The following is a 27,635-nucleotide window of genomic DNA, read 5'->3' on the forward strand; positions in this document are numbered from 1 at the left end:
TTCGATCACAAGGAACAACGACTGCTTCAAAACTCACTCTTTTCCTTTCTCATATAAATCTTTTGGTATTATAGAAAGAAATGATAAAATGGGGTAGAAAGAAAAAGAAAAAAAAAAAAAAGCAAGAACAAGAACAAGAAATATCCCCAAACTTTGAATTAGTTTAAGTGAAATTAGTTGTTATATATATATCACATGTGTATCTATCTAATATTTACGCTAATGAACGCCATATTTTTCCCTCCAAGGAGATAATGACAATAGAGATGTCATCATGGTAAAGACGCCTTTCCCCATGTGGGATATTAAGCAACTCATGGAACTCGATACCTGCAACAATAATTGAAAGTCAAGCTCACTAAGATACTGTTTTTGACTTATTATAATGAATTCCTTTCTTGTAGAAATATAGTTGGAAGAAAAGTGCTTTATATATACCTGCTTTTTTGGCTGCTCTACTTAGTGCTTCTTTAATGAGAAATTGTGCAGGATCTTTATCTGGACATGAAGTTATGAATGACTCTACCATGGTAACTGCTTCTTCATTGGTGAAGTATTGATAAAGTCCATCAGAAGACAATATCAGGAATTTGTCATTTGGGCTGAGCCTGTGATGGTTGAGTGAAGGGTAACAAGTGATGTATGGAGATTCCCCCTTGTAGCTAACTTTGAAACTCTCTAATAGTGCGTTATTTTGTTTAGGCTGCAAAATTAAGGAACTTAAGAGCAATGAAATAATCCAACATAAATTGACTCTTAACAAAGTTGACATGTCTTGTGATTACTTCTGAAGAATATAGTCAATAATCTAATTCAATATTACAGTAGAAATAAGAGCATGAAACTAGCATGGCATGTTTTTTTTGGTAGTAATTTAAGCAATTTTAGCATAGATTATCAAATTACGTACCCTCTTAAGGAACCCAACACCAAAAGCCCTTGTGACACTCAAGTAACCTTTAACCCGGCCTTTTGTTACTGCAGAAGGATCATCTGGGTGCTCTTTCCTGATTCTGTAAACCTCCTGAGATTCAGAAAAGATCTCACAAACTAAGTCATATGTATTAACTTAAAAAAAAAGTACAATTTTTATTGCTGAGAAAACAATTTTCGAAAATTACCTCTTTTATGTGAGTGCTATGCTCCATTGTGAGTTGAAGGGAATTCCCAGTCTGAGTAGCTAAGACAGCACGACTATCTCCCACATTCATCAAGTAAACATCTTCACCTTTCAACAACATTACCAAAACACAAGAACCCATCATAGCCAACTCAGGATTATGAGTAATCATCTCATCAACAATCTTCAGAAATGCATCCTCAGTCTTACTCAACGCCTCTGAAAGAGCTTGTAACACATCTGAGTGGCTAGAATCTGCTGCACTTTTTGCTTCTGCAAGACTCAAGTTTACCTTCATCATCTTTTCAATGTCAACTTTTTCACCATCCCCTTTATTACTATTTCTCCTATTCATTCCCTCTACTCTCTTTGACACACCATCCAAAATTATCTTTTCTTCATGAAAACCTGAAGAACAACAACCATCAACAACCCCGATACCCTTAACTGGTAACAACACTTTTTCCTCCAACGCGCTAGACCTGGCCATATTAGAAGTATTAGCCATTGATTTAGAATTATGACTACTACACAGTACACTCTTGAGCTCATCATTCACTGCATAAAACAGATTGTTAAGAAGATAATCAGTGGCATCAGGGCCATTAAACCCATCATAAATCCCAACAAAAACCCATCCATGATCCTCACAAATCACAACATGTACACGATCCTCACCAGCTCTCCCATGAGCCCAATGAAGATTCTGACACCCCATTAAAAGCTCCCCACCGCCACCACCCAAACACTTATCACTCTCAACACCATGCAAGCTCAATTCACCACTCGAACTAGTGCTACAACTCACTCTAGCATTATTAGCATTCTCGTTTTCCTTGGGAACAAACCTTTTCCCTAACGAAAGTGTGTTGAAAAACGCTCTACTCAGAATTTGCTTCAAGCTTTTCTTCTGTTTCTTCACAGGTTCAGAAACTTTCTCAATGGGGTCACCCTTCAAAACACGATCACGAGGACTTGGCATGAAGCGACCCATCACAGGATTCCAAGATAAACCTCTCTCCATGGAGCTACCCACAGAGGAGCCACGAGGATCATGTCGATGTTGCAGTTGCAGAGGCACCATTGTTGGAGTGAAGGAACCAGAGCTTTCAAACGAAGCAGAGGAATCCATAACGGTGCTGTGCCGAAGAGAATCTCCAAGAGAAGTTGAAGGTGTTGACAACGAGTTTGCACTCACAGTGGCGCCGGAAACTGACCGGAAAGTCATGAGGGTGACGTCATCATCGGAGGACACATCGCCGGCGAACCGACTGGGTTCCGGTCTGACGTAGCAGATGGAGTTGCCAAGAGTTTTATTGTATTGGCTGGAGAGGGAACTAATCCTGTTGTCGAAACTGCCGGAGATATCTCCGGCACCGGCGCCGGCGTTGCAGAGACAGGCCTTTCCGATTCTGTTACCCATTGAAGAGTACAATGCAATGCAGGTTCAAGTTTTGAGCTTTTGGTGTGATATTGCTACAAGTGGAAGAACTTGCATTGCAGAGAAGAAGGAGCAAAGGGGAAGGAACAGAACAGAACAGGGTTGAACTTAAGTAGAAGAGTTCACAGGAAGGGGGGTGTTGACTTTGTTGCACTTTTTAAAATGAAAATGTTGTTTTCTTCATGTTCATAGCAGTTTTTTTATGCATTTATTTATTTTTCCTTTCTTTTAGGCTTAGTTGACTATCAGTTTGAGTAAAAGGCTAGGAGAAGCAGTTAAGTTTTTGTTTTTTTTTTTGTAGTGTTGAATATGAATGAGGAAGATTTTTTTTTTTTCAAGATATCTTCCTGCCGACAATCAAAGACTGGTCTTTTCGAAGCGGGAGATCACATCAAGTGAATAATCTTCTTCCAACAAATTTTTTTCCATATACATGATCAATGATCGAACCCCTGTCAGCATGCTTAAATAACCTAGCTATCTACCAACTGTGTTGGACTTTATTGAAAACGAGGAAGATTTTAGAAGAGGGAAGGTGGTGGACTTTTTTAAATTTAAATAATATTAGCAATTAATTTTGGTACTTTTGACTTTTGAAAGAGTTGATCATAGAATATTATTTAGGCGTGGGAGGCATTTTATGAAGGTTTTTATTGCCATTCTTTATTTTATTTTTTCATTGAATAAATCTAAGTTGAAGTTTTTTTTTCTCTCCTAAACTTTAATGTAAGTTGAAGATAAGAAACATGAATTGCTGGAAATAATATAGATTTTTTTTTTTTTGGCCTCTTATGAAGTATACTAATCCCAGCTCGCATATAATGTGGCACGATCAAAAAGTGTTTTTTTGTGAGAAATAATATAAATCCGGGTTTCATGTTGTATGCTATGAGTCTATCATTTTTTATAGCCTATGTGATCATAAACCTAGAGATTTTCTCTCTATTGCCATTTCATACTAAAAGAATAGTTTGTCACTTCTAGTTTCTGATTTGCTTACTTTATTGTGAGAGCAGGCACAGAGAATAATCAGAAAGTGGAGAATCTAAGCAAGCAGTTGAACTATGCGATTCCTCAATTTCATGTAGAAACCAAAGACAAAGAATTTTGATTGGTAATGAGTATCTTTCAGCATGGCTTTCTGTTTTTTGTTTTTTGTTTTTATTTGAGCAGCTGATTGATCCATTATTTTAGGAAGAAATACAAGGTGGTCCTATCTTGTTTGATTAAATTGCTGCAGATATGAAGTGGTCATTGTAATAATTATTTCTTGTTTGATTTAATTGTTGAGGCATTAATTATTATATGGAGATTTATGGGAGGCCATAGATATGTATATATCCAGTGCCATTAGGCTGTCATGTTCACCATGAAGTGTGGACTCTTGAGATCCAAGGCTGACCAAACAATCTATGGTCATGTTAATGGAGATCTAGCAAAACCTAAGGGATGGGGGTGAAACCTTCAGTTCTATGCTGAGTGTGGTGTAGGTGATGAAAGACTTGATCTTTTGCTTATGAGGATCTTGCTGAAATCAAGGGTGGGCATCATTCTACCCAAACCCTCTTTTTTTATTGAAATGAAATGGATGAGTTTAAGTGAATGTTTGGATTTTTTTTTTAAGCTAGAAGCTACTTATAAGCATAAGCTAGCCAAATAGATTTTGGGAAAAGCTCTTATAACGAAAAATTCTCTTTTTTTTGTAATAAAGAGGGGCAAAAGCCCCAAACAAAAAAAAAAATAAAGAAAAAAGCTGAAAACTAAAAGTTCCTCCTAGGAGTTTTTTTTTAAGCTCTTATCTTTTTTTCTTGAATTGTGTGTTTTTCTTTAAATGAAGAGTGATAAAGATACAAAGAGAGATAATTTTCTTGAAATATGTGCTTTGAGTAATTTTTAAGCTAAAGCTTTTATATAATTTCCAAACAGTTTTTAGCTTCTTTTTTTAAGCTCTTATTTCTAGCTTTAGCTTATAAGTAGCTTCTAGCTTAAAAATAAGAGGATTCAAACAGGCTAACCAATTCCGTTACAAGAATCAAATTATTTTATTTTATTTAAATTGATTTATTTTTTTTAAACCAGTTTGAAACTGATTTATAGTTTGAAATTATTTTATGATTTATAATTGATTCCAAATCAGTTCTAAATAAGTTTGGATATGCAAATTAGTTCTTAACTGATTTTGAACCAGTTTTGACTTTTTGAGTTAAAGCAAATTCATTTTTTTTCTTCTGTTTTTTCAAACTATTTTTTTTTTTGTTTTGGTTCGGTTCAATTTTTAAATTATTTTAAAAAATTAATTTGGTTCTTAAAATTGGTTAAAAAAATACAATTCAATTTGATTATGTACCGAAAAAATTCAATTTAATTTGCTTCGATTCTTTTGAACTGCCTTAACTGAAATAATATTAACTTTCTTAACTGTGCAATATTAGATAGGATAGGTTATTCTACCTATCATTTTTTCTGCCTATTTTTGCCTACCACCTTCCAACAATGTTAAATCAGAATCTCAAGAAGAGAGAGAAAGATAAATGTTAGTTAAGATTATGATCTAATGGTGTTTTAAAGTGGTAGGCAAAGGTAGGCAAAAAAAATAATAGATAGAATAACCTATCCCATATTACATTTCATTTCTAACATCAATTATTCATTATCTAATGCTTTTCTTTTGGGTAAACTTATTGACAAGGAAAGGTAAGCAATAGGCACTCACATCAGGTGGAGAAATTGTATAGCAATGACAATTGAAAGAGGTTCATTATAATCACTCTTGCTCAATGAAAAAGAAACTATCAGGGCCTTTTTGGTATTATGTATAAGGCTTGATAGTATAAGTTTATATTATATATTACAACATTTTTAGTTATTTGGTTTGATCATCGTATTATATAAGCTTATACAGCAGAATCTCTTTATACATCAAAATGATATATAACTTAATCAGGCCTAGGAGGGTAGGATTAGGCCTAATAAGGGCTTGATGTATTAACCAATGCAATTTTCAAGAATTAATATACAGAAAAATATTTCTGCAGTTACTGCAGATAAGTTATCTGCATTTACTCCCAAAACAACGTCGTTTTGGAATTGAAATATTAAAAAATTATAATTATAAAGAGTATTATAACCCTGAAATAAATTAAAATTATAAAAACATCATGATTTTCGCTCCAAAATGACGTCGTATTGGGTTTACTGCAGAAAAGCAAACCCATTAATATATTATTTTAATATTAGTATATTAAAATAACAAATAATTTTTCAATATATAATTTTTTAAAATATTGGAGATTTTTATTTTTATAAAAATTAATATGTTTTTTTGGATACACTCATCAACATATTTCTATAAAAAATAATATCATCTGATATATTTGAAATAATTATGTAAATTCATTATTAAAAGATATTTTTGACAAAAAATATTTATTTTAACCTATCTAGTATTATACAGTGTATTACCAAATATTGGATGATATTATCTTATACAATATATTATCTTATACAATATCATGCCAAATGCTGGATAGTATTAAAATTTAATTATATCTTATACTATCAGACCTTATCCTATATTATATACCAAACATGTCCTTATATCCTACGTATGCTATGATAAGAGCAATAAGTAGCTTATTTTCCATCAAAGGTTTGAAAGATTGAAAATTGGAGATATTAGAAGGAAAAATCACTTTTCATATTGGGGCAAAGCAAAAATATTTTGAAGCAATCAATTATAATTATGCCTTATCGATAAGATATAACTGTAATTTTAAAAGTTATTATTTTTATCTTTTTTCTCATAAAGTCGGTTGACGTGATAGAGAAAGAAAAAATAACTTTAATATTGCAATTATGCCTTATTAATAAAAAATAATTATAATTGATTGCGTAAGGAAAAACAATTGCACAGGGGACCTATATAAGAAAGTTAAAACAAAATGTGAGCTTAGATTTGCTCTTAGTCAACTTCAAAATTCTATGTATTTTCCCTCCTCCTTGTCTTACATTCTAATGCCTTCTCTCACACTCACATCACGTTGATGTCAATGGAAGAAAAGGAAAATAAAATCATGAACAACGTTGCCAATCATGCCTTGCAACGCATGGTCGTTTCTCTTACAAAATTAATGAATTATGATATTGTCAACTCGTAATAAAGTTGAATTTACTTTTCTAGCTCAGTCGGCATATTGGTTTTGTTTAATAATTTGACTTCACTGTTATCTAAATGTGTTAACATCGAAACTCGTGTATTGCATAAAAACATAAATAAATAGAAGATTCATTTGGGTATCAACCTAGGAAAAAATTATAATTTTTTTTATGAACTCTTACAAATTATATTATATTTGACTGATAGGATATTTTGAGTTAAGTATTATCGGTCAGATATAATATAATTTGTAAATTTATAAAAAAAACTGTTAATATAATCTTACTCATGAACTTAAGCTATAAGGAATATATACTCATATGGAATTTGTAATCTGACATGTTTGGTACATAGTATAGGATAATGCCTGATAGTATAAGATTTGATAGTATAAGACTTCATTCAATTTTAATACTATCCAGTGTTTGGCACGATATTGTATAAAATAATATATTATATAAGATAATATCATCTAGTATTTGGTATTGCACTGTATAATACTATATATGATAAAAATAAGTATTTTTAATATAAATATCCTTTAATAAAGAATTTATATAATTCTTCAAAAAATATCATATGATATTAATTTTTATAAAAATTTATTGATTACTGTGTCGAAAATATAAATTAATTTTTATAAAAATAAAAATATTCAATATTTTAAAAATTAATATATTAAAAAATTATTTTTTATTTTAATAGATTAATATTAAAATAATATATTAATTTTTGAGAATTACACTGGTCAACGATATTAATATATCAATCTCTTATTAGGCCTTATCCCTCACCCTTAGGACAGATTAAGTTATATATCGTTTTGATGTATTAAGGAATTATGCTGTATAAGCTTATATTATACGATGGTCACACCAAACAATTGAAAATATCATAACGTATAATATAAGCTTGTACTTTCATGCCTTATCCCTCACATCAAACAGGTCTTGAGATTAAGAAGTGGCCAAGACAACAGATTCAGAGAATAGTAAAGATTATAGTTAAAACCGTAAACTTTAGATAATTTTTTAGACCAATATATTTGAATCAGATAACACACAATAGCAGGAAAAGTAACTAACCACACCTAAGACCACCAGAATTTTTACTTCACTGTAAGCCCATTTAAATGCCTTCTCTAGCATACCTTAAAAGTTAAAATCCAACAAATATATCTCTTTACATTGTTGCAACCAAAACACCTAAGGCATCCATCTGAATTACTACTTCCCTTTAAATTAGTGTTTAAAAATCTGGCTCAATCATCGATTCGACCGAGATCATGGGTTCAATCGGAGAGTCACAGGGTCACTACGCTGACCCGATTTTATATATTAAAAAAATTAAATATATATATCCTATATAAAAATATTAGAAAACAAATCACCAGTCATCAAAGATTCAAAATATACTTAATATAATTCACCAATTACAATTATAAGTCAATATTACACAACCTAATTAAAATATCAAAATAACAAAGTACAAAACTCATATTCTAATGGAATTAATGGAAAGTAATATCATCAAATTCAGGATCTCCTTGTCCTTCTCCACCATTGCCATCCAAACATCGAGGAACATTGCTTTCATTTTAGAGTACAATGGCCATATGAGGTTCATCGTCTACATCATCCTCATCTAAATTCAATTCATCTACAATAACATATTATATGTAAGTTAATAAATAATATAATGTTATCAAATCATCAAATTAAACAATAGAATTATAATCATAAAGAAATATACCAATACTATCTATAATTGGTTCAATGGTATTATTCCTCAAAGATCTTGCCTCTTCATCGATTAATGATGGTGGTAACTCCTCAAAAACCCAACTAGTAGAATGATCGATCATCCATTGTTTTCAAATTAATTGGGTCATAATTTTGGTGCTTGAATTGATTCCTATTTTTTCCAATATTCAACATCAACAAATATAGACATATATTTGTCTAAAAGAAAATAAACAATTAATGCATGTATACTTTTATTTTTTTTTGGAAACATGTATGTATACATTATAATACCTTTGTTGTAACTTTTTTTTGCAAGCATTCTTATTTTATTTTTTTAATAAAACGATATTGTTTCATGGAATTTTTAAAAAATAAAATAAAAAACATGCAGTGAACCCGTTTGACCCCTATGATCCGGGAGTCACTGAAATCCGGCCGAATTTTGGAGTCGGAGGGGTCGATGTGCATATAGGGTCCAACTTGTGACCCCAACCCTCAGAGGGAAGGGGTCAGGGTTAACCCAGGTCAACTTAGAGGGCGGGTGGGGTTTTAAAACACTGTTTTAAACCCATTTAAATACCCTATATATATATATATATATATATATATATATATATATATATATGATAAAGATCTGCTTACAATTTTTTTTACAAATTACACTAAATATAACCGGTCATACACTCTTGATTGAAGTATGACCGGTCATACTTAGTGTAGTTTGTAAAGAAAAAGTTTGTAAATATAACCTTATATATATATATATATATATATATATATATATATATATATATATATATATATATATATATCAGGATCATTTTACACCAGTGTAAGTTACACTCTCAATTTTATCCGTTGATTCCATTTATATCTAACAGCTCAAATTTTTTAGTAATATGAGCCATTGGATACAAGTGGATCAATGGTCAAGATTGAGTATAAGACTTCTAACTCTTACACCAGTGTAAGAATATCCTGCCCCTATATATATATATATATAGGGGAGGGTTTTTTTTACTCCAGAATAAGACTTTTAAGTCTTACTCCCCATCTCAGCCATTGATGGATGAAAATAAACGGTTGTTATTTATAGTGTAATTAATAATTAATTAATTAATATAACTTCCTAAACTATAACCGTTGGATGGACGGAAATCAACGGCTAGGATGAGGAGTAAGACTTAGAAATCTTACTCTGGAGTCAAATGATTCTATCCAATTTTTTATAGATAGTTTTTTCGTAACTAAATGAATAAAACCAAAAAACCACCAGAGTAATACTTATTAGTCTTACTCTTCATCTCAGTCTTTGATTTCCGTCCATCCAACGGTTATAGTTTAGGAAGTCATATTAATTAATTAATTATTAATTACATTATAAATGACAACCGTTGATTTCAGTCCATCATCAACTAAGATAAGGAGTAAGACTTAAAAATCTTACTTTGGAGTCAAAAGAACCCTCCCTTATATATATATATATATATATATATATATATATATATATATGGCTTTATAAGAGTTATGTTGTAAGAAAAGTGATTGTGTAATGTTTTATAGATTCGTTTTGCGTGCCGTAATTTCTTTTTTTTTCTTTTTTCTTCAAAAAGTATGAGCCCCACAAAATATTGTGTGTGTAGAAAAGTTTATTGTGTCATGTTAAATGACAAATACAAACCTATATATATATATATATATATATATATATATATATATATATGTCTTATCATTTCTGCTGCCGCCATATATAGTGTTATCTACAGCTGACACAGAAAAGTGGGCCCCACGGCTTTAAAAAAAAAAAAACTCAGGATCCGTTGCCGTATCCTAAGATTCGGACGTATATCCTTGCTTGCTGTAGGTACAGCAGCTGCAAAAATCATTTTGCCATATATATAGATTTCAAACAAAACAGATCCTATGACAAATAAGGAGTATGTTAGCTATATCATATTACAATGGGACCCGCTATTCCACGTGCAAATGCTATAGTTTTTGAATTGTTCTGTTCTGTGGATTCCATTAATCGATCTTATCTTGATTCAGATAAGGGACTGAGTCGCTAGATAACTCATTTCTTTACAAGCATCAAAACACTACATTTCAAAGTATGCTAGCTACCTATATGCCAAGCTAAACTTCTCAAATTCAAACATGCTGCTTCGAAGCCTTATTAATGGTAAGACCCATTTTGCTTCAAAAATACTACTTTTGTTTAATTCCATTTTTTATTTGAAAAAGAGTATAAATCATCCTTCATTTTGATTATAATTAGCGTCAGTGTTGATAGTAATTTTGGAAGCCTAACCAGCCTCAGTTGTCTGAATTAACATCAGTATTGATGGTTACATAGAAATATGACACTTAAGATAGAATAAAAAAAAAAACAAAGGGTTAAAATAAAAAAACGATAAGATAGAAAAAAATTTAAAACCCAAGAAAGAGATGAAATAAAATTTTACCTATGACATCTAAATTGAGACAGTAGGGTAACAACTTAATTTACCCTAAAAAGATGAAAATTTTATTTAACAAAAGAGATGTACTATTCAAATCGTTGTATATCTCGAAAGTGATCTAATCGGAGTTAGTGGCGGATCTAGGAAATTTTTTTTATGTATACACACGTCCCCTAAAATTTTTTTTTAAAGAAAAATTTAAATGTATTAAGAAACAAAAGAATATAAAAAAGAAAATAAAACTTTAATTTAACCTGTATTTCTTTTTTCCTTTTTTCTTTCAATCTTCATATTTCCTTTTTTTTTTACTTGACCTGTATTACCCATCCTTGTTAAAAAAAAAATTCTCCAACTTTATGTCTCCAAGTGCAAACAATTGCAACAATGTGGGTGGGTCCGTCGTTGATCGAAGTACAAGTTATCAAGTTGTTTAACCCTATTTGGGTATTTCAATAATCATTTTGCAAGTTTGATTTTTCTAAAGAAAATATTTCTCAACACAAGTGTTGAGTTTAGCAAACCCACCCTAACAGAACTCTTTTTATTTTATTTTTTTCTTCAATCAATAGTTATAATATCTGTCAATCAAACTCATTAATTAATTATTAATTCTCAATAAATGATAACCGTTGATTGACGAAAATCAACGGTTAAATTTTTTTATCAAATTTAAAAGTTTGACACCAGTGTCAAATGATACTATCTCCTATATATATATATATATATATATATATATATATATATATATAGGGTCAGGATCATTTTACACCAATGTAAGTTACACTCTCAATCTTGTTCATTGATCCCACTTATATCTAAGAGCTCTAACTTTTTAGTAATGTGAGTCATTGGATACAAGTGGATCAATGGTTAATAGTGAGTGTAATTCTAACTCTTACACCGGTGTAAGAATATTTTATCCCATATATATATATATATTATCATTATCATTATTAAATGAGAGCCGTCATATTTGTCCATGGCATTCATTAAATTTTTTTATGAACCAAGTGAGTTTCAAGACCCCTCTTACGGAACTTTTCGGTTATGGTCACGTGACACAGTTTCGACATTATATTTCCACTATCCTTTCCTATAAATACTCAAAATCTGGACAGTAGCTACTGCCATCTCTTGATTATCCTCGCTAGGCTGCTCCTTTCAACGAGCAAGCCAACTAGCAACTCCTTAATTTTGACAGTGCCTAATAGGGTTTTCTTATAACCCAAGCGACTGCTCGCTTGATCAAGCATGTCCACGAGCAATGCCCTGTCCAGACAATGGCTATTGTCTCCATTTTATATTTGCTCGTTGGACTGTTCGCTTGAGTGAGCAAGTCAGTGAGCAACTTTATACCCAAACTAGTTCCCTTGGTTTCTCGGACCAATTCTTGGGAAAACCTGCATTATTTTGGTACCTAATTAAATTGGAATGACAACCATATGCCAAACAAATATAGGTGCACTTATATCGTCACAGTTATACATTTCTTGGTTTACAAGCTATTGCTCAATTCTTTTCTTGAATATCAAGTTATCTCTTCTACTTATTTCTTATGAAATTTGACACTTAAATCTCTTCTCATTTCTTTTACATAGATTCTTTCATACATGCATCAACATTATAGGTAATTTCTTCATATATCTTTTCTCAACATAACTATTCTTATCTCTTGAAAACATACTAATGAATAACATCATTAAGGTATATCATTAAGTCTCATAACTATTACAAATTTGGAACTTAGATATTACATGACATGATCAAAATTCTTTTCTCAAATATACATCCAAAAGTGATACAAAATAATGATTATCATATCCTAAATTCCTACATACTTCTTTTTCTCATATTTTTCTCAAAAGTTGGATTACAAATACATTTATAGCAAAAGTAATCATCATTAGCATGCAATATAAAATAGTCTATGTTAGCCTCTTACCATGAGATGCTCCTTCTCCACCAGTGAAGATACCAGAAAGGTGGATCTCCAAAACACGGGATGACATAAAAATCTCAGTAAACTAAAGGTCCTTGAAGGATTTCTCTACCCTAGAGTTCGCTTTTAGTGCATCAACAATATTAAAATTAAGCATGAATACATAATCTATTGTGTGATGGAACTTCCAAGAGAGTTCTACTCTGCTTATGGCTCTTAGGTGTCTATATCATAAGTATGTCTCGAAGGCTTACCAAGGGAAGTTCCTTCTATTCTGTCTATTCATTCTCTGATTTGGCCAACCATTGCATTTCTATAGGAAGATGCATAATACCTTACCAAGAGTTGTCCCGCAGGATGAAATCCCCAAGGATGGCATACCTCTAAGGGTTGTTTCAAAGGATACAATCCACAAAGAAGTGCTATCTACAACTACTCTTTCTAATTTATCTATTTTTTCTTTCTATCTATTCTTTCTTATCATAGTGATACAAGGTTTAAAACCAAATGCACCACATAAAACCTTTACTTCTCAAAGGAGCATGGTTGAACACACAATTGACTAATGCCCAAGGTCTAGAAGTTTACCTTACTGTAGACTTTCATTTTCTTCTTTCTTTATCTCTTTAATGCAAACAACCACCACTTCAACACAATAACAACCTAGTGCAAATGTGTAAAGGTGATCATTAACACAAATATCACACAAAATACTAAGTTATATGGCTAGGAAATCTATATTCACACTTAAACATCAACTCACCTCTTGGAAGATATTTCAAGTATTAGGTTTTTCAACCCAATGACAACTCCAATGAATCTCCTACTACCAAACCATCATTTGGCTCATCTCTATAACATTAAAACATGAAGAAAAACCATCAAAACTCCATTCATCATCAAGAATTTCGTGGCACTATTCATGTAAAAACTCAACATTATTGAAATTTCTCAAAAACATGAAATAAATTGAGATTACTCACCACCAATCACCCTAGGATGATAAGAGGCCAACTTTGCAAGCTTCTATGATATAAAACACTCCTAATATCACCAAGATACAAAATCTCTCAAGACTTTCAATGAATATATCTTACACACCAAGGTTCGTCAAATGAAACCAAATTTGTTAGTTTTACTCCTTTTGTGATTCTATGCAATTTTGGTTAAAGAACCAAAGTGTGTTTCATAGTGTATAGGAGAAGCTAGGTTTTCAAGTCTTAGATGGTTAACAACGGTGTTCAATTAGGTTTGGGAGAAAAGAACTAAAATGGTGAAGTTATTTTTCTTAATACACTTGATTAACTCACTTTAACTCTTTTGTGCTCTATGATTTATTAACTTTTGTCAACATTCTTCTTCTTAATTACACATATATCCTTTTCTTCTTTTTTTCTTTCTAGCTAGCCATGACTTCGTATTCTAGACATGTGATTATTTCATATATCTTTTAAAATATTCTTTATTTGATAAATCTCTAAGTTTTCGATAATTTTGTCTTATTGCAATTTTTACTGAAAAGTGATTTATTCTCATATTCTCTTTCTTTTCTAATCTCTTTGTCATAATTATGGACAATTTCAATTTTCTCATCATACAAGTGTGGGATATTATATGTTCAATATGCTAGAAGTCATTTTGAGGCACAAGAAATCAAAATTTCATGCAAAGTATGTTGCTGCCATTAAATATCTGAATATATATATAATATATATATATATATATATATATATATATATATATATATATATATATATTGTCATATCCGGATATGCATAGCCGTATATGAATTTCCAAATATCTGAATATTGGAGGGTTATATATATGGATATATGTGTTCTCGATATATCCCCGAAAATGGTCTGTCCAAAATGGTTTTCAACATCTATAAACAACTACTTTTTGTTGGAAACCTATATAAACTTAATGATAATGACTTTATTTAACAATGATGAAATTATATCATTTATTGAGCCTTATTATCTCTCTCATACCTTATTGCTCATTGATTATAATATCCTTACTTGATTATCATGTACTAGAGCTCATTCTTATTCTTTAAGTTATATGACTAGACTTCAATTTGTATTATTTCAACTTTGAGAATGCTTTGCTTGTCTAAAACACATTTCTTTCTTGCGTAATTAATGAGACCTTAGTGGGAAGGATAGCTTATTGCCTAAGAAATTGGGTAGAAATGTAAGGTGTTCAAGAAGCATAATCTTGGTGTGATTGTAATGGTTTATTCAAGCATCCTTGAAGCTTGATTAATAGTGGAACGATCATCGTGGTGATTAAAGGTTGAACGTAGGTCATAGTGGTTGTGAGCGAACTAGGATAAGCTGAGTTGGCACTTTCTCTAACTTTATACCCTTTACTTAAACATTCTTAGTATACTTGAGTATATTTAGCTTCAAATTTATTGATCATAGTTTGTTTGTCTAAATTATTATTTATTACCTTTTCTTTATCACAAATCATAGTATCTCAAGAAGTTATTTTTACAAAGAAAGTAAGGCATTTTGTAAAAGAAATTTAAAAATTAATTCACTCACCTCTTGAGTTTTAAGGCCACTTATTGTTCAACTAATCCAAATTATTATGTCAGCATTTCAACTGCAAGTCAAGTGATTGAACTTGAAAACATGGATAAAGAATTAAAAAAAAATAGGAAAAACTTCATTTTCACCATTGTGATTTTATGATTTATCATTTGACCCCCTGTGGTTCTAAACTTGTCATTCGGGCCCATTGTGCTTAAATAATTTATCATTTAACCACCTGTGGTTTCAAATTTTCACTTATACTTATTGTGGTTATAAAAATATATCACTTAGACTAGGGGTGTAAATAGGCCAGCCAACCTAATATGGGCTATGGCTCGGCTTACATCAGGCCAGACTTAACTTATTGCATACAATAAAACAAAACAGGCCCAGGCCTAGAAAAAGCCTATTTAGAAAACAACCTATAGGTTTTCTTTTACATACTAGGCGTATAAGCCTACAGGTCAACTTATATCATATTATTTATTTTAAATAAAATAAATAAATTATTATTTTAATGATATTGAATAATAAAGTAATATTAATTTAATTATTTTTGTGATTATTAAATGTCTAATAGGCTTAAACAGGCTAACATGCCTAAAACAAGATTTTTATTTTTTAAATATAAATCAGACCAGACTTATAATTTGGGCTTACACTAAGCTAACAGACCAGACCATGCTTAAAGTATTTTACACAGATTTGGCTTATTTAAGGTAAAACCTAGCCTAATCCAATCCATTTACACCCCTAACTTAGACCCCTTTTGGTCTTATATATACATATTTTTTTTTCTCAACTTTTATCTTTTATTATTATCATATTATAAATTAAAATTATATACCCAACAATATAAATTATTTATTTAAATTTAAAATAATTTTAAGTAATAATAATATCAATTATATCCTTATAATTTTATACATATAACTTTTTATTTTCCCTCCTTTTTATTTTATATCGTCATCTAATGCATTTAAGGAAAATAAATAAAATAAATTTTAAAAAAATTGACTTATTTAATGATGAAAATAAATTCGAATCAAATATTATTTTATTTTATCTATTTTTTACCCGATATCGTTATAAAATTATCTAAAAAAAGTAAACATCTTATTTTGATAATACATATTTAATTTATCTTAAATAATATTTTTTAATTTTTAAATATATTTCTAAAATAAAAAAATAAGATAACTTATAAATTAATTTCAAAATAAATAACTTGAAATATTTTTTATTTTAATATTTAATTATTAATTTAATTATAATTTTATTTGATAATATCATAATTATATAAAATAAATTTTAATAAAAGTAAATATTTTTATATTCATAAGACCACTAAGGTCTAAGTGATATATTTTTGTAACCACAATAAATGTAAGTGAAAATTTCAAACACATGAGGTTAAATGATAAATTATTTATGCATAATAAGTCCAAGTGACAAGTTTATATCCATAAGGGATTAAGTGATAAATCATAAAATCGCAGTGGGTGAAAATAAAGTTGTCTAAAACAAAAAAAACTATAAAAAGTACTTTATACTTTTAATTGAAACACAACTTAGTTAATGGTACAAGATTTAACATTACAATTAAATGCAATATAATAATATAAATACAAAAGGAAATTATTAAAAAATTGCATTAAATAATTGACTAAAAATTATTTTATTGATTAGTATGTGGGAGAAAAAGAAATTAAATAATCATTATTCACTCAATGATTTTGGAAGAGTCACGGCATGCTCAAATCAGATTAACTCAAATAATCAATGAATTTTAGAAAAATAAAAGCTCATTATACAAAGCAAGGAACTTCTCAAATAGGGTAAATTAAGTAAAAATAAAAAATGAAATAAAAAAGGTTATGTTTATCTCATTTTACATGAGATAAACAACTCTCCTACAAACATAAAAATGGGTTGGGTCTCACCACTCTTTTTTTTTTCTCCTTCACCTGTGAGTCCCACTTATACTTTTATTTCTACAACATAAAATAGCTTTTTCCTGCAACATAAAAAAAATCATTTAGGTCAATCATCGGCCAAGATACTTAATCGTGGCTTTTTGTCAAATGAGCCCAAGTCACAACTATAAAATAGCACTCAAAACTAACATATAACAGTGGATCATATATTACATAGATATAGGCATATAGCACTCAACTAACTTATTTTAAAGACTCAACAAATTAACCTTAAAACACAAAGTTTCTTGTCGAATGAATTGGTTTGGTTTTGGGCCCTTTTTTCCAATGGGGTTCGATCAAACAAAAACAAAGCAAACATGGGGAAATTGAAAAACCATGACCTTGGCCCAAAATCACAAACCACACCAAATCACTCACCATAGTCACAACCCGCCTCCTTCTTTGTTTCTTCTTCTCCTTAGAACTTCTCTTTCTCTGAAGATTTGATTCTCAAAGCGCTGAAAACTTGAGCGTCTTCTTTCACAAAAGAATAAAAACCCCATTTTTTTGTCCATCGCCATCGCCATGTATTGGAGCTCCTAGCTGGGTTTCATGCATGGATCACTCACCACCACCACCACCTTCCCATGCCCCAAGATGAGATTTTTGACTTCAATCATCATCCCCAGAAATACCCTTTTGCTTTTTCACCTCACCAAGTCCCTTTCCTCTGTTGCTTCTCTTCCCCACCCTCCTACACTGCACCCTCACCCACCTGATCTCCCCTCTCACCTCTTCACAATCTTGTCCCACCCCAATTGGCAAAACCACCCTTCCCTCAACAAGTTGATCCCTTCTATAACCCCTTTTCATGTTTCAACTCTTCTCAATCTCAACCTCACCCCACAAGCTGCATTGGGTTTCTTCAATTGGATTGCAAAGAAACCTGGGTACAAGCACAACCCTTGTTCCTATGCATCATTGCTCAACATTTTAGTGCGCAATAGCATGCTACGTGTTGCGGAGAATGTTCGAATTTCGATGGTTAAATCTTCGGACTCTGTTGAAGATGTGAGGTTTGTGCTGGACTTCTTGAGGAGAATGAATTTATATGGTGATGGAAAGTTCAAATTTAAGCTCACTCTTAAGTGTTATAATTTACTTCTTATGTCATTGGCAAGGTTTACATTGGTTGATGAAATGAAGAACTTGTACCTAGAGATGTTAGATGATATGGTTTTGCCAAATATATATACTTTCAATACAATGGTAAATGGCTATTGTAAGTTAGGGAATTTGGTTGAGGCAATTGTGTATGTAAGATTGATTTCGCAGGCTGGCCTCTCTCCGGATACATTCACTTATACTTCATTGATTTTAGGTCATTGTAGAAATAAAGATGTAGATGGTGCTTACAATGTGTTTAAGCTTATGCCGCGTGACGGCTGTCGAAGGAATGAGGTTTCTTATACCAATCTCATACATGGGCTTTGTGAAGCAGGGAGGATTGATGAGGCTCTGAAGTTGTTCTCACAAATGGGAGAGGATAATTGTTCTCCCACCGTTCAAACTTTTACGGTTTTGATATGTGCTTTGTGTGGCTTGGGAAGGAAAGTGGAAGCCCTAAAACTTTTTGGAGAAATGAGTGGAAGGGGTTGTGAGCCTAATGCTCATACTTACACTGTGTTAATTGATTGCTCCTGTAAAGAAAGTAATCTCGAGGACGCCAGGAAATTAATAGATCAGATGCTGAACAAAGGTTTGGTTCCCAGTGTCGTGACATACAATGCCTTAATTGATGGATACTGTAAAGTGGGAAGGACAGCTGATGCATTTGAAATTTTGGGTCTTATGGAATCAAATAATTGTAGTCCAAATGCTCGCACATACAATGAATTGATTAGTGGATTTTGCAAAGAAAAAAAGGTGCACAGGGCAATGTCACTGCTTAATAAAATGTTTGAGCACAACCTATCACCAACCCTTGTTACTTATAATTCGCTAATCCATGGTCAGTGTAGAGCTGGTCATTTGGATAGTGCTTATAGACTGCTTAATTTGATAAAGGAAAATGGTCTTGTTCCTGATCAGTGGACTTACAGTATTTTTATAGACACTCTATGCAAAAGAGGGAGAGTGGAAGAAGCTTATGAACTCTTCATGTCCTTCAAGGAAAAAGATATTAAGGCAAATGAAGTGATATACACTACTTTAATTGATGGATATTGCAAAGTTGGGAAGGTTGATGAAGCCCATTCTTTGTTCAAAAGAATGATTGCTGAGGAATGTCTGCCAAACGCAATAACTTACAATGTCTTGATAGACAACTTGTGTTCAGACAAAAAAGTGCAAGAAGCTCTATTGCTTGTGGATGAAATGATAAAGATGAGTTTGAAGCCTACAGTTGAAACATATACAAATCTCATCGTGGAAATCTTGAAAGAGGGTGACATTAATCGTGCTGATAGGACTCTTAACCAAATGAAATCCTCAGGATGTCAGCCTGATGTATTTACATATACTACATTTGTGCATGCATACTGCAGTCAAGGAAGATTGGAAGAAGCAGAGAATGTGATGGTTAAGATGAAGGAAGAAGGAATCCTTCCTGACGCATTGACATACACATTTTTAATTGATGGATATGGGCGCATGCAATTGATTGATTGCTCCTTTAGTGTTCTGAAGCGAATGTTTGATGCTGGTTGTGAACCTTCTCATTATACATATGCATTTCTGTTTAAGCATTTGGTGAAGGAAATGCAATTGAAAAAAGATGGCTGCTCTGTTGAAGATTCGTTTACTCCAGGTTTCATTCCAATCGATTTAGCTAATGTCTGGAAGATTATTGATTTTGATGTAACATCTCTACTGTTTAAGAAGATGGTTGAACAAGGCTGCAAACCTAATGTTCATACCTACAGCAAGCTTATTACCGGACTTTGCAGGGTGGATCGCTTATATGTAGCACTAAGGTTGTTGAGTCAATTACAAGAAGGTGGAATGTCTCCCAATGAGCCTATTTATAATGAACTTCTTAGTTGTTGCTGCAAGTTGAAAGTTTATGTAGAAGCAATGAGGTTGTTAGATGCCATGGTTGAGAATGGCCATTTGGCACATTTGGAATCCTATAAGCTGCTTATTTGTGGGTTATGTGATGAAGGAAGAAAAGATAAGGCTGAATCAGTATTTCGTACTTTGCTATGTTGTCATTATAATTATGATGAAGTGGCTTGGAAAGTTCTTATCGATGGCTTACGTAAGAGTGGCTACAATGATGAATGCTCAATGTTTTTGAGCCTTATGGAGGAGAAGGGTTGTCAATTTCATCCTCAGACATATGGAATGTTGATCGAGGGACTTGATGTGACATAAGATGATGGTTGTTGGTATTCTTTTCCACGCACATGATGAAGAGATTTTCCAAACTCTTTGTTTATGAGCTAACTAAGTACATAATGGATATCAAATTCTTCTTACTTTTTAGAATGAGAATATGATCAACACTAAAAACCCGTGTTATTCATGAACGGAATAGCTATTTCTTGAAATGCAGATTTAGTTATTTTGCCAGCTATTTGTATCTGTGGCGCTACGGAGTCGGAAAGCATTTTGAAGATCAGGATGTGAGTTAGGCTCACTTTCTCAATTTTTTTCACATTTCCGTAATCATTTTAGTATTCGTTCCATTAAAATCCACTAAAAAGTAATATATGCATTGCTCTTTTTTCTCCTTTTGTTTTTGCTTTTTTATTTTTTATTTTTTTGTCTTTAGTCGCCGAACTACTTCTAGCTTATGTCTTTTTTCAACCTTCAATATCTTTAGACAATAGGACATTGTTCATTGTTCTATGTCTCTTATTTGTTTACTAGTTCTTTTGTCTGAAAGACTAATTAGTTACTACAATTGCTGATTATATCAGGAAAAGCAAAGAAACACTCGACTAAATTCTTATTTTTCAAAAGAATAATTTTGAAAAGTTTATCATTTTTGAGAAAACCAATTTGCTATATTTGCTTGTGTTGGATGGTCTTTTACTGAAAGTGTTGTACTTAATGCTTATATTTACCAAAGCATTAGTAATAGTATAAGTGTGTATCTGCATGAGCATATTTATGTCTAAATGAATTGCAAAAATCAGGCAGTCATGTATCTGATGTGACTAGGATTTGCATGTGACTAATGGCTACAGGAAATCAATGTAGTTTAAGCAGAGTATCGTTTGTCATGACTGCTAATTGTGATACTCAAAACATGATGATTACTGATTTTATTCTTCTTCCCTGAACTGATATTTTGTGTCCTGGCTCACCTTAACTTGGAAGGTTTTTGGGACCATGCATGTTATATCTGTAAATTTTTAAAAGCTTAACATTATTATGATGCAATTTAAGCCATAAATAAAATATGGAAACGAAATATAGAAGAGAATGTTATTGTAAACTCCTTGCTCAAATATAAGGGTCAAGGTCTGCTTTTTTCTCTGATTTGTCTTGTGTATGTTTACCTCTTTTAATCTTGTAATAATACATTACTATTGTCATCGATTTGATTTGAGCATTAATTATATAATACAAGACTAATTGTACTGCAGCTTAACAATCACAGTTTAGTCTTGTGCCCACTATTGTGCTGATCCCTATCACTGTAATTTCAGGAGCAACAAGGCGTAAAGTGGAGTAAAGGTTCAGTCAGAGCATGTGGGCTTATTTCTCAAGTGCAAGCTGCTAGAGTAGATGTGAGTCTATCCTGTCTCAATAGACTTTTGACGTGTTGAATATTTGTATATATTAAATATTTTCATTTCCATTTTGCTTTTGAACTTGAATTTAATTTCAAAAGTATATTAGCTCGTGGAACGTACTTTGCTGCCTAATTTTATGCAAGTAATTTCCAAAACTTTATGCTAGAATCTTCTAAGATGCAACGGGGAGCTAAGTGATGGAATTCATCTGGCAAGGGTGTGTTATAGGGGGGGCTGTTATATTGCATACCTATTTGATCTTCCTAACCTACTACTTTTTTTATTATCATTAGATTGGATTCAAATCAACGGTTCCAAACACTTTTAAATTAAACTAAAATTAACAGTTACACTAACTGGTCCCACACCTCCATCTCTCTATCTCTTTGTCCTACACAGATTTTTTCTTGTGTCCATATCGTTTTAGGTATACTAATTTCTAAATTTTTAATTTCTTAATATCTATGCATGATGTGAACCTTTTCGATTTTAAATTGTTTGTTCTACTTTGCTTTTGCATTTTTCAGCTATTTTAATGAGAAGTGAAGTAGCTGCACCAAATTTTTTTTGAGAATGTGTTGAAGTCGATTTAATACGACCTTCGAAAATGTAACATTGTTAGAGAAATATAAAAACCATCAATATAGCCTTACCCAACAACTTAAGCTTTTGGGTTGAATTGGTTCTTTACATGGTATCAGAGCATCTTTGTCACGGCTTTGATCCTTACCGCCTCCCATTTAATTAATAATTAATCAAGTCATGTGGAGTTTCTTAGCACAGGTAGGCTGAGCCTGATGTATCATCCACTTTTCAAGCCCAATGGACTCTCGTGTAAGGGGGCGTGTTAGAGAAATATAAAAATCATTAATGTAGCCCCATCCAACACCTTAAGCTTTTGGATTGAATTGATTATTTACAAATATAGAAACTTCCCAAGGAAAGGAAGCAAGGGAGAGAGAGAGAGAGAGAAGAAATCAATATAACATAGAGAGAGAAACAATAGGCGTAATTGGCTGAAAAAACGAGGGAGAGTGAGAACAAAAGAGAGAGAAGCAAAATATAGGGAGAGAAATAATGAGGTAGAGTGGTGTAACTTTTTTTTAAAAAGAAGAAGAAATTATTGTATTTGGAACAATTGATTATAATCCAATCTAACACTGATAAAAAGATAGTAAGATTGGGAAGATTAAATAAGTAGGAAATATAACCAGCCCTATGTTACAGTTACCCTTTTTTTCTTATTTTCTTTCGCGGTAATGGTAGTATCTTGTACCTGAACTGCCGGCTCACTTTTTCTAAGTAATGGGAAAGAGGACCGACACATGCCACTGAAAGACTCTACTGAGATAGAGATGAGCTTTCAAAAACGTAAAGGAGGTATGATGAATAGTTGGTCAGATCTAGTATGGATTGTACATGGACGGTAGTTGGAGTCGGTGGCTCTCCCAGGGTTTCCTTATTTGGGATCCTAGGGAAGAGGATCAAGCTGAACCTTGCGAACAACTTGATGCACTATCTCTCTTCAACCTTTTTAGCGAAATGCGACAAAGCAAAAGGAAAAAAAATCCATGGACCGACCCTATCGTCTCCACCCTGTAGGAAATCCGAGATCTCCCCAAGGACGCCTTTGGCATCTTGGGGTCGCAAACCGACCATAGAACCTTGTTCAAAAAGTGGAATGTACCAGCTATCTGCTTTCAGATTGGACAATAAGCGTTGGAGAAGGGCAATCACTCATTCTTAAGAACAAAGAATCGGGCGGAAAAGGAAGGGGGAGGGGGGAGGGGGCTTCCTGTACCTGGTTCTCGTGTAGCTGGATCCTTTGGAACCACAAGAATCCTGAGTTAGAATGAGATTTCGACTCAGCATCTTTTGAGATTTTGAGAAGAGTTGCTCTTTGGAGAGCACAATACGATGAAGGTTACAAATTGTGTTCGTGGGGGATTTGAGTTGTTGTCTATCGTCGGTCTTTATGGTAGAATTAGTCGGCGGTCTACCTTGTGGCAGATGTCAGTTGTTCTACGATATTTGAGAATCGTCATCAATACCTCGGTGTAGGTTCGGGATACTCCTTTGTTCTGCAGTTCGGGGCTATTTAAACTAACCCATTAAGAATTCTCATATGTACTAGTACTAGCAATAGCAAGTGCATCTTTGATGCTCTCATAAATTCTCCTGAGAGGCCACAATTACCACGAGCAAACATATTAATATGATGAGGAATGCATTTTTGCTATGCTACAAAATTTTTACTTGCTCTGCTATTCTTCCCAAGCTGGCTGAGGAAGAATTACGAGGCGTAAAACAAAAAATATGGGGATTCAAGGAGTAGGGCATACTGTATTAATTTTAATATATCCACCATTTATGAAAATTTTGTGTTTTCGTTTTCTTTTAAAAAAGAAAACAGTAAAGTAAGGCCATTCCATTTCGACAAAATACCTACACCCAAGTTCCCTAGCTTTGTGCTAGCCCGATCATGATTTTCCTACCTCCAAAGGGAAGGGTCCTTTCCCTTTTGGCCGGTTGTGGGCGAGGAGGGATTCGAACCCCTTTTTGTTGGATAGGGGAACTATAGGTTTCCAAAGAGGAGGTGAAGGGAAGATTTGGATTTTCAGTTTTTGAAAAGAGAATGCATGGGACAGATGAGAGAAAAGGGAACCTGGGTCGAAACTGCATGCTTATGGATTTGGGCGGGCATGGTTTGACCATTTGCAATAATAATATCATAAGCTAGAGCCTTTGATAGTATATAAGTATAACAACTCATGCTAAGGAATTTGTATAAATTAATGTTTTTAATGCATTTGCACTTTGTTCTTGTGATCTAGAGTAACTTTGATATAAATCCTGGCATTTTTTTGTAATGTTATTGAGAACATGATAACTTAGACCTATGAAATTTCATTTGCTATTGATCCAAATAGCAATTAGAAGTTTATAATACCACGTATTGATGGGAACATCCTGTCCTGTAGTTCTTCTTGACTGTGATCAGATGCTTTCTATATTTTCGGCTTTTAGCTCTGTCTACATAGTTATTGACCTTGTGTTTCTAGTTCTCTTTCTGAATTGAATTTGGTCCGAAGGAATGTTGCAATTTACAATCTGCAATACTGCTAATGTTGTGATCAGTGTTATCTTTCTCAGCTGAAATATTTACTTTTCTATGTTTCAAATTCAATTTGGTTTTTATTTTCCTCATCTTTCAGAGTTATATTAAGCAATTACATTTTGAGTGCAGCATAAGTAGCTGAATCTGCTGGGCTCTGGCAAAAGGTTAGTACCATGCTAATGAGATGCACAAATTGCTTTGGGCTAGTGCTGGTATAGCTTGTGCACATGTCTACAAAAAATATGGTTACACCACAAAGCTGGAACAGAAGGTGAAGAATAAGTCAAGAAGTCATTTGTGAAACACATACCAAAACCTCCACATGGATTCTTTAATTTTTTAAGGTAGTTTATGTGATAGACACTCAACTACCAGAAGAGAGCCAAATACATTTACATATTCTACCCAGAGGCATGCCATTCGGTCACAGGTTTTGTAGTTTCTTTAGGATGTCTTATAATAAGGGAATCTTGGAAAACAAAAGATTTCCTCATTTAAGTCCTGTACAGGAGCTGTAATAAAATTGATTCTGTAAATCTCATCTGTTAATTTTAGAAGTGATAATCATAATAAGTTCCAAGTTTGTTTTTCAATCCTATGTTCCATGCCTAAAATATGAACATTAAGTGGGACCATTATTTAATTTATTAATAGTTGAGATGCGAATAAACATTTCTTGACCAAATGCCAAATGGTATGCTTAGTTACCGTTACGGCAAGTAGGATAGCAAGGTTCTCTTCAGAAAAAACTGAGCAAAGGCATGTCAATAATTGTTTCTAAATTACTATGGGTTTTATACGAGTTATGTTATAGGAAAAATGATTGTGTTATGTTATAGAGATTCGTTTTGTGTGCCGTAGTTTTTTTTTTTTTTTCTTCAAAACATGTGGGTCCCACAAAATGTTGTGTGTGTAGGAAATTTTTTGTGGTCATGTTAAATGACGAAAGGAAACCCCAATTACTATATACTTCTATTATCCACAAGAATATTGTATTCCACTGCTTATATTTGTTCTAATCACAGATGTTAAGATATTGTAGAAGGATAAAAGCGATTGAAGCTATACAGATCAAAACAAATGTAATGAATGAAAGGCTGTTGACTTTGTTCTTTCTTCTTTTTCGAGAAACATCTTCAGCATTCTTTTATCAAATTTGAAAAAAAAGTAATATAACTGACTTTTCCATTTTATCCTCCCTTTTATGGTTATTGTCTCGTACGTCTCATTTTTCTATTTTTAATAAGAGTAAATACTTTTTTTTTGATCCTTAGCAAATTTTACGATGCCTATTTTAGTCCCTAGCAAATAAAAGGCCCATTGTGGTCCCGAAAAAATTTAAAATGGATCCATTTAGTTGATGGTTCTTCACAAATTCAAAAAGACCCATATTAGTCCCTAAAAGGACTAAAATGAGTTCATTTTGAATTTTTTAGTGATCACGATAGACTTTTTTATTTGCTAAAAATTAAAGTGAGTATCGTGAAATTTGCTGAGAACCAAAAAGAGTATTAAATCTTTTAATAAAATTTAAAAGAGTACATTCTCTCCGAGTATACAAAATATGCTCCTTTTTGGAATAGCACAAAAGCGATTTGCATTAGCATATCATTACCAAGTAAAGTCAAATTTTCCATAGTTTGTATCTAGTATGATACGCGAATCTAGCATATCATTACCAAGTAAAGTCAAACTCTCCCTAGTTTGTATCTAGTATGATACGCGAATCTATCCGCAAAAAAATTAGTGTTGTGCTTATGTTAAAAAAATTGAATCGTAAAAAATTCGTATCATGTCATGTGTTAAATTTGTGTTGATCCATATTTTTTTATTTTTTATTTTTTATTTTGACCCATTTTTGTAAATTTTTTTGGCAATTACTGTTTTGACCCCTATTTTGCATATTTTTCGTGTCGTATCGTGTTAACCCGCAAAAAATCTGTATCGTATTCGTGTTGAAGATTTTGACATGAATAAAAATTCGTATCGTGTTCGTGTTGATATAATCGTGTCATATTCACACCCATAATTGTATCCACATTGATATGATACTAATATTTCTGAATTATCTTTAATATTTTATTCTTTTTTTTAATTATGAACAGCCAACATTTTCTCTTATATGTGCAGCACATATATGACCATTCACTTTGTCATACATTGGCTTTACAATATGAACACTATCAAATCCCACACCTTTATCAAACAATTTAGTCCAACACAGTATATACGACATCTGATCATTGGGAAAACTATGAAACTAGGTGATACACCACAATCAACTTTATATTCAATTGTTGCATACAGTTTCTATTCCACGAGCCCCAGGTTACAGAGATTACTCTCTTTGTTCTGCATATAATATGGCACCGAAAACTTCCAAATTTCTCCTATCCCAGATAAAAACAAAATAAAAGGCATTATACTCCAATATAAGGTGTCAT

At 32.2% G+C, this 27,635-nt stretch overlaps 2 protein-coding genes across 3 annotated transcripts; one reads left to right on the forward strand and one right to left on the reverse strand.

Moving 5' to 3' along the window:
• Positions 1-214: 214 nt before the first annotated feature.
• LOC133312120 (probable protein phosphatase 2C 4) lies at positions 215-2,543 on the reverse strand. Its single transcript, XM_061513271.1, has 5 exons — positions 1,646-2,543; positions 1,122-1,393; positions 911-1,024; positions 439-703; positions 215-330 (listed from the first exon to the last, which is right to left on the reverse strand). The coding sequence occupies exons 1-5, from the start codon at positions 2,541-2,543 to the stop codon at positions 215-217; spliced, it is 1,665 nt and encodes a 554-aa protein (XP_061369255.1).
• A 15,227-nt stretch (positions 2,544-17,770) lies between these two features.
• Positions 17,771-25,759, forward strand: LOC133312127 (pentatricopeptide repeat-containing protein At5g65560-like). 2 transcript variants are annotated; one of them, XM_061513281.1, is made up of 4 exons: positions 18,287-18,404; positions 18,710-20,954; positions 21,987-22,067; positions 25,321-25,759. In XM_061513281.1, the coding sequence occupies exon 2, from the start codon at positions 18,760-18,762 to the stop codon at positions 20,701-20,703; it is 1,944 nt and encodes a 647-aa protein (XP_061369265.1). In that variant the 5' UTR covers positions 18,287-18,404; positions 18,710-18,759; the 3' UTR covers positions 20,704-20,954; positions 21,987-22,067; positions 25,321-25,759. The 2 variants fall into 2 exon arrangements, with proteins under 2 accessions (XP_061369264.1, XP_061369265.1); XM_061513280.1 differs by having other exon boundaries at positions 17,771-20,954.
• The last annotated feature ends 1,876 nt before the right edge of the window (positions 25,760-27,635 follow it).

Source organism: Gastrolobium bilobum, unplaced genomic scaffold (assembly GCF_033153095.1).
Source record: "Gastrolobium bilobum isolate Gb01-03AN ecotype WA unplaced genomic scaffold, APGP_CSIRO_Gbil_v1 utg11508, whole genome shotgun sequence".
NCBI lineage: Eukaryota > Viridiplantae > Streptophyta > Magnoliopsida > Fabales > Fabaceae > Gastrolobium > Gastrolobium bilobum.